The following is an 8,173-nucleotide window of genomic DNA, read 5'->3' as shown; positions in this document are numbered from 1 at the left end:
ATATTATAACATTTAAGTAAAGATTAAAAATAAACAAATTGATATAATAAAATATTCAAAATTAACACTATATATTCAGTAACAGTAGCATTAGCTTACATTAGTTTTCATTGATTCGAGCTCTAGTATAAAAAAAAAATTATATATTACATAGTTATTTAAATTAGATTAATGAATGTACATAAATCGAAAATGTAATGTATGATAGACAATTTCTGACCATCTTCTTTCTATCTTACTTACAATTTTTAAAATTTGTGATTCGTTTAAGTAGCTAATTCCTTTTATATAATCTTGAACCTAAAACAAGAAAATGTTTTTTAAAAATTTAATTACATTTGTTAGATTATTTATATTAATTCATACAGACAAAAACAACATGCAATAAAATATCGTATTCCATAAATGGAAAGAACAAAGCGTAACAATCAGAAACGTATTGCATCATGCAGTCATTATTATAAGCTTCAAAACGGTTACACAAATAAAAGATTAAACTTTATTCTCGCAATAGTTTACTCATTATTTAATTCTAACAATTAGAAAAAGATAAATAGCCAAAACCGAAATTAAAATTAATACACTGATGAAATCTGGCCTAAAAGAAAACTGACAAATTTAAAGAATTTGAATTGAATTTATTTACCTTCTTAAGATTTTTGTAAGAATATACATGATTAATGATATCAACCAGCGCTGTTAATATGTTTACTTGTCTAAATAAAATCAATTGGTACAAATTTATATTTTATTATATGTATTTGTATAATATATATTATATAATAGTTAATTATAATGTATATTTATCAAAAAATTTACTTACGTAGGTCTTCTAAGTTCTAAAGATATAAGTATCTTTTCGAGTACGTCATATGCGTTAGAATGTTTCATAATAATTGAATGAAAAATGTCTATATGTAATCGAATAATCGTAATATTTTGTCTTTTATTTTTTGTGAATAGCTCGAAAAATGATACAGAAGTAAATGTACCATATTCAGAACAAGATAGGAACGATAACAATTTACGGTCATATTTTTTTGACAAGAAGACTGTTACGTCTGACCATATAGAAAAATTAGCTATTCGTAAACCATTGCAATATGTCCAGTGCTTCCACCAAGATAAAAGGCTGCAGATTCAAAAAAAAGAAAAACACATATAAACATATTATTTATTACATGTGTCAATGGAAAATTTATCATAATTTGGAATGCAAAACGAAATTGCACTTATAGAAAAAATATTACGGCCTGCTTTCATGATTCTCGAGATGATGCTCTAATTTGCGAAGAGCTGATCGTTCGCACTCATCATATTGGAGGGTACAGGCCCATTTCGCAATTTCTTGTCTTAAACATTTAGTAAAGTCATTTTCCATCAGCTGTTCTTCATATCCTAGTGTTTTCAATGGCTTTTCCAACATTATTCTAAATTTTTCCTAAATGACGCAAATTTTATTTTTTCATTGATCGTAATGAAGCACGGTATTATAGATAGCACTGATAATTAATTGTAATGAATTCAAAAGGGATTCTTTCTACATTCTTTTTATAATAATCTTCGAAATGAATTTGAGAATTTAAGATGTATGGATCAGATGTATGGTTCTGGTTAAATTTTATATTAGAAATCTAATTGAGGTAACTCATATCGATATAATTATTATGATTAATATAATATTATTCTGGTAACAATATATAAGAATTCTAACAGATCTTACCAAAATATTTGTATTAACCAGAATTTCAGCTATCTCAATTATCTCAACTAAAATTCTAATAAATTTTTCCAAAATTTCTGACGGTTTCAACTACAAATTCTTTTCGGTATAACTAATAGTCTATGTTAAATATAACATTCATTGGTTACCATAATATCAGTGAACTTAATTTCTTCTTTGGAAAGTGGAATCGTAATCGACATATATTCAAACACTTTAATCATTGGATACCACACAAGAAAATTTGTCTCTTGCGACAAGAACTGCGTCAGATTCCAAAATACAGATACATTGATCTGATGATTCATCATCAAATGAAACGCATCGTCAATGATTTTAGCGCGATTGATGACACTTATACTCTCATAATGTCCAGCTGAATCATTTAAATATTTTGTAATGTTGCTCCAGGTTAATAAATCATATTTGACGCGGTAGTACCCTATTCATTTAGAAAAAAGTATTTTATTGAACTGTATTATAAATTTTGCGAGATTGACCTTGAGAGAAATACTTCTCTTCATTTTATCTTATTTTTTATATTAAGGGGTCTTTATATATACGTGTATAATGAAATATGTTGGAAATTACTATACACGTATTGCGTTTTTATGTAGATTCATTTCTCCGTTTCATATATTAAAAACACTCATCATATTTTCATTATTATATGACTATCTGACTTAATGTGGCAATATTTGCAGAAGTACTTCTTACTATTTTCATAATTACATAAAACGTGTAGAATTTTTTATATATATTTACCAGCTTTCTGAATGTTCACTATCCAACATTCATTTAAAAAAAAAGTTGTGGGGTACTTGATTGAATTAATATGTGGTGTTAAACATGCCTTCATATTTTCATTTACATATGATATTTCCCTTAAAACTATGGGTATCAGCCATTTCCCGTTATTCATTGTACTATTACTTTGCGACAATATTTTTGTAACTTGGGAACGTTTGTATTGTTCCCAGATTACAACAGGATAATGTTTGTACTGTATCCAAGTTAAGAACTCATTCGTTGATAAATCACAATGATATGCTTCATCTAATTCTTCTTTCATGGACCAGAAATTATAAGATATTATTGAACTGAACATCCTAAATTTAAAAAATTATTGTTAGTGATCATCATAATGGATTAAAAATAAAAATGTGATTTATTACTTAACTTACACATATACATAAAACTCTACACACAATTTTATATTACACACATATTAGAAATGAAAGTCGCTTAGACTGATTTAAGGACTTAAAAAAATAGCCACTTATTTTTCAGAATTTAAAATTGGGTAAATATATGAACGGATAAAAAATAAAGACATGAACATGAGATAGAAAAAAATATGTATGAAGTCGAAACGAAGGTATGATAAATTATTGTAAATATTATGAAAATTTTTAAAAACTTTCAGAATCTATAAGAGTTGTTATATATATATATATATACATATATATATATATATTAGTTGTTGGAATTAATTCGTAGCGTTTTACAAGTGATGGGAAGTACTTTCATTAATGTATTTTTTAATGCTCATGTGAAATAAATAACATTCTTTCATTAAAAACGCTACGAATTAATTCCAACACCTAATATATATATATTTACCACACACACACACACACACACACACCCGCACGCACGCACGCACGCACGCACGCACGCACGCACGCACACACATGGTACAGATATGTAATTAATTGTTATATTATCTTTTCTCACTGTCTGCTTATGTATATATGGATATTATTTCGAAACACTTCATCGGTAATAGCACTTTGGAACATCCGTAAAATAATTATTGCTACAATAAGAGATATATTAATACGTAATTGAATTTTTTTCAAACTTTTCCTTCCTTTTCTTTTATAATATACGTATATATAAATTTCTACTAAAATCGTTATTTAATTATTTTCACCTTTCATGTAACGAGGAAAACTAAAAATTGAATTAATGTCCAATAGGCTAGTGATTTCCACAGGATTCATATTAAAATGAGAATCCAGATGAAGAGATTCGTATTGATTCTGAATTATGAAAAAATCCAAAATTTCAGAATTATTGAAGCTCTAAAAATAAAATTTCATAACATTATGCATAAACGTTAAAATAAAAGACATGTCCGCATTGTGAGTTAATAATGTGTGCTATTGCACACTATGTACGTTTGTGCACGTTTGTGCATTATTATTAAAATTATTTTATAGTTTTCATAATTCAATTTAGAAATAACGTGCAAATTCATTTATTAAAATAAGTTTTCACACAATTGTGACATTATATGCTTTAAATTGTGATATTTTTTTAAATATTTAATTGAAAAGATTTTTAGGAGTTTTGTTACAAAAATTTTTACATAATATTATTGTTTCTATTTAAAAGTATATTGTCGCAAACTTCAGATAATATATAGATTTTGAAAAAGATATGATCTCACAATCAGATCTGAGTTTCAAAATAGTATACATAATAGAGATATGTCTCTCATATTGCGATATTAATAAATATAAAAACCTTAGCAACAGCTTCTTCTCCGAACATAGTAGCAAGACCGTCGTGTAACCACCAATAATGAAACCAAACCGAACTGAGTAAATTACTAAACCATTGGTATGCTATTTTAGGTGCTATTAAATGTGCGATTTCCATTTTGCGCATAACTGTATCCAATGTTTCATTATAAATAAGATTGGCTTCTCTAAAAATTATTATAATTAATCTCACATGCAATATATTTTTTGTTTTTCTTAAATAAAACATATTACTTGCTTTACATTTTTCTATTTAATTTGTTTTTAATAATGTGTATAAGATATTTGACATTTTAAATAATTTATAATTCTGTATATGATAAATTACAATGAAACCAGATTATTTGTATTTTATATTCAGTTTAACAAATGTGTAATGTAATATCTCATTGAATATCCACTTTCGATATTAATTTTATTAGAAAAGTGGATTTTGCTTTTCGTGTTTCTTAATAAAGTACAAATGTCTAATACTTGATATACAATGTAATTTGTATAATGTGACAGATGCAATTGTGAATAAAATTTATAAAAATATATGAAAAAGTGTTTTATAAATAGATGTTTAGTTCAGAAGAAGATACCACACAGTAAAAAGGATTACGGTAAATATACTGAATAGGAGCCCTTCCATAATCTTGTCCTTGAGTCATCATTCATAGAGAAAGACTCCCTAATTCGGTATAATTATCAAAATTACTTGTGGAGGCGAAAAAAGATGTTTCATAATAACTTCTATTTTTTAAATAGTCTGTAAATTGTTTTTATATTCTAAGATATTTAAGAGAAGTTATTAAAATGTCAATGTAGCATACAAAATATTTAATACTTTATTCTAGCATATTTTGGCATGAAATAATGTGAAAAATCTCGCAACTGTTAATTTCCTTATAAGCATATTCTGGTATTTTTATGCACAGCTGATGAAAAAAACACAATTGATTTTAGGAAAAAAATGCAATCAGAATTATTCCATATTTATTTTATAATGTAAGTTGTATACAAATCCACCTTGTATGTTAATGATATGAATTATTATATTTATAAACTAATAAATTTTAAACTTTTAAATAACTCAATTAATGCATATTATTTTTGTGTTTAACATATTTTATATTTAAATATATACATTACGTATGAAATATAAGCCCCCATTTCGATATGCCGTCTTGTGGAAAATTTGGAATTGCAATGTGATCCATTTTTGGAATATTTATCTCATCGAATTCAGATTTTAAATGCAATGTAATATTGTTTATGATTCTTTGTACAAACTCAAATTTCGGAGACTGCTCTTTTGAACAATATTCGCACCACAAAGTAATGTTTTCATTAATTCTAATGGATTGATATTCGGTCATAACTATCGCAATTTGAAAAATGGACATTGGAGGCGTAACATGGAAGTATGTGCGTAATGAATCGCTATAACTGTCATAATGTTTCTGTGACCGTGTCGGCATGTTTGATAAAACTGAAATATAGCGAGGATGTTTTATTGAAATATTAAACGTGGCCTTTAATTGCGGTTTGTCCCAACAAGGAAATAACTGTCTCATTCCATTCCGCTCTTGAATGTGTGGAGCTATCAACAATCTGTTACAATTTAATAATTATTATATTTGCTTTAAATATAATCATACAATAATGAATCTTTACTATTTGATTGAATTCAAACAATATCATTAAAAATTAGTATAAGAAATACATTTTGAAGAAAAATAAGAAATAATTATATTATAAATCACATTATTTATACGTATATTTTTGACTATTTATTATTTACTCACGTTATGGTATTTTCTGTGGAAACATTTTTAAAGAAACTGTCTTCATGGTTTTCTGTTAGATAACCAAAAAATTGTATTTTGAATGTGTAGAGCCCGGGAAGTAACGCATAGAGTAAAGGAAATTCTAAAATATTCGTTTTATAGGTGTATTTATATTTATTTAATATGTAAATTATGCCGTTCTTTGTAATCAAAGTTGCATTCGTACGGTCTATCATCAGCTTTATTTGATGCAAACTTATATAGTGAGTCGATTGTAGAATATTAATAGTTGTACTAGTTTCACCGCGAAAGAGAAATGAATCATAATCATTTTTTGAATCAAGTATCTCTTTCCAAATGTTATCAAGTTTATCATTGTGTTGATAGATTATGTAGTCGAGCTGTGTGCAGTAGTGCACTGGTATCACGTAATAAGGAAAATGTATGTAGTTTGAAATGTTTAGTTCTTCACTATTAAGAATAGCTATTGTTACAATAATTATTATGCTGCTACTTATCTGTGCTAGATTCATATTGCCTCAATTATCGTTCTAAATATATATATCTGTCAAAAAGTTTAAAGAAATAATATAGTACTAATAATGCACATAGTACCTGCACGTAATAGTTATTGAACATGTTGTTAGATAAACAGAGAGAACGGGAAGAGAGAGAGGGGGGAATGAGAGTAATTAAAGTCGTATGTAATTGTAAATATATAGATACGATTACATCTACCAATAAGTTAATACTAAACATTTTTTAATTCAATAATATTTCTAGTACTATTGTGATTATATTAAAGATATCGTTAGGTTCTAAAAAAAGTTTCAAATTATTATTTATTTTAATAAACATTTTTTCATTGAATATATGTTTGTTTTTCTGTTAATTGATATCTTAAACAGAAGTCTTAATATGGATATCATATGAATGTCTACAAAAATATCACATTTTGTAGTACATTATTAAAATACAAAAATTACATTTTTATAATGTATTATTAAGGTACGTACATAAGTTCTCAAACAAGTTTAGTCAAAAGTCAAATAGTATTATAACACCAGCACCCATTTAAAAAATAATTTGCACATTACAAATAAATTGTGTCATATTTTTAGAAATTTACCCTTTGTAATAAAGTTGTGCTATTAGAATATAATTCAAACTTTTAATTGATATTCATAATAAACAATGCTATTAGATACATTTTGTCTGTGTAATATTCCCATCAGCATATTATACATTTAAAATTTTTACATTAAGTAAATGTTTAAAAACTATTTCAGAAACAGTATCTTATGATTGAATATCTTAAAGTGACAGTTAAGTTAAAGTTTCTTACGTGATTATCAAAAATTAGCTATTACACACCGTTTTCATAAACCTTATAAAGTAATAAAGTACATATATTACTCTTTTAAAGAAATAAAACTATCGTTGAAAATATTTGAAAAAAATAATTTGAAATTATCATTTAATTGAATCATTATATACATATGCTTAGACATTTAACTTTTAATCGAAAGCCGAAGAAGGTTTTTATAATTTCATTTAAAAAATTATGTAGGGTATACATTTCAATAAAGTATCATAAGCACTTACCGTATAAAATAAAATTGTACTAATAAGACATAATTCTGACTGTTAATTTATACATTTGTAATAATAGTAACGAAACGAAATATGAATGCTAATAATAATTTTCAGTTGCTGCGATCTTATTTCTTCGAAAAATTACAGTCGATAATATTTATATACTATTAGATTTCATAATAAATACAAAATGTCACCTAAGCAATTCTTTAGAATATTTGCTATATACATGCGACATCCGTTCCGAAATGTTGGAAATTCCAAGTTTAAACTCTTATTTTTCGCAATAAAATTATTTGCAGATTTTAGATTCTCATTAACATCCGTATATTAATATTCTTATATAGATACTTATTATTAGAATACTTTGGATATTTTATCCAAATCATATTATGATCCTTCTACTAAAAAAAAAATCATATAATTTCATTTTTTTAAATAGCCATGATCTTGATGTAATCATAAAACATTGACTTTTTCGGAAATTAATTTTACCTGTATTTGCGTCCGATCCAGCCATACAATTTTTATCT

The 8,173-nt window shown here is 25.8% G+C and overlaps 1 protein-coding gene across 1 annotated transcript; it reads right to left on the bottom strand.

Annotated features, from left to right (window-relative positions):
- Window positions 1–54: 54 nt before the first annotated feature.
- LOC105149058 (glutamyl aminopeptidase) lies at window positions 55–8,160 on the bottom strand. Its single transcript, XM_087414754.1, has 10 exons — window positions 6,063–8,160; window positions 5,407–5,868; window positions 4,256–4,439; window positions 3,660–3,810; window positions 2,489–2,839; window positions 1,873–2,165; window positions 1,251–1,441; window positions 824–1,132; window positions 647–716; window positions 55–300 (listed from the first exon to the last, which is right to left on the bottom strand). Exons 1-10 carry the CDS (start codon window positions 6,575–6,577, stop codon window positions 169–171), a joined length of 2,658 nt encoding a protein of 885 aa, XP_087270880.1. The 5' UTR covers window positions 6,578–8,160; the 3' UTR covers window positions 55–168.
- Window positions 8,161–8,173: the final 13 nt, after the last annotated feature.

Source organism: Acromyrmex echinatior, chromosome 16 (genome assembly GCF_024713525.1).
Source record: "Acromyrmex echinatior isolate Ae372 chromosome 16, ASM2471352v2, whole genome shotgun sequence".
Lineage (NCBI taxonomy): Eukaryota > Metazoa > Arthropoda > Insecta > Hymenoptera > Formicidae > Acromyrmex > Acromyrmex echinatior.
Note: the sequence above shows the minus strand (reverse complement) of the source record. Positions and strands in the feature narration are given on the sequence as shown.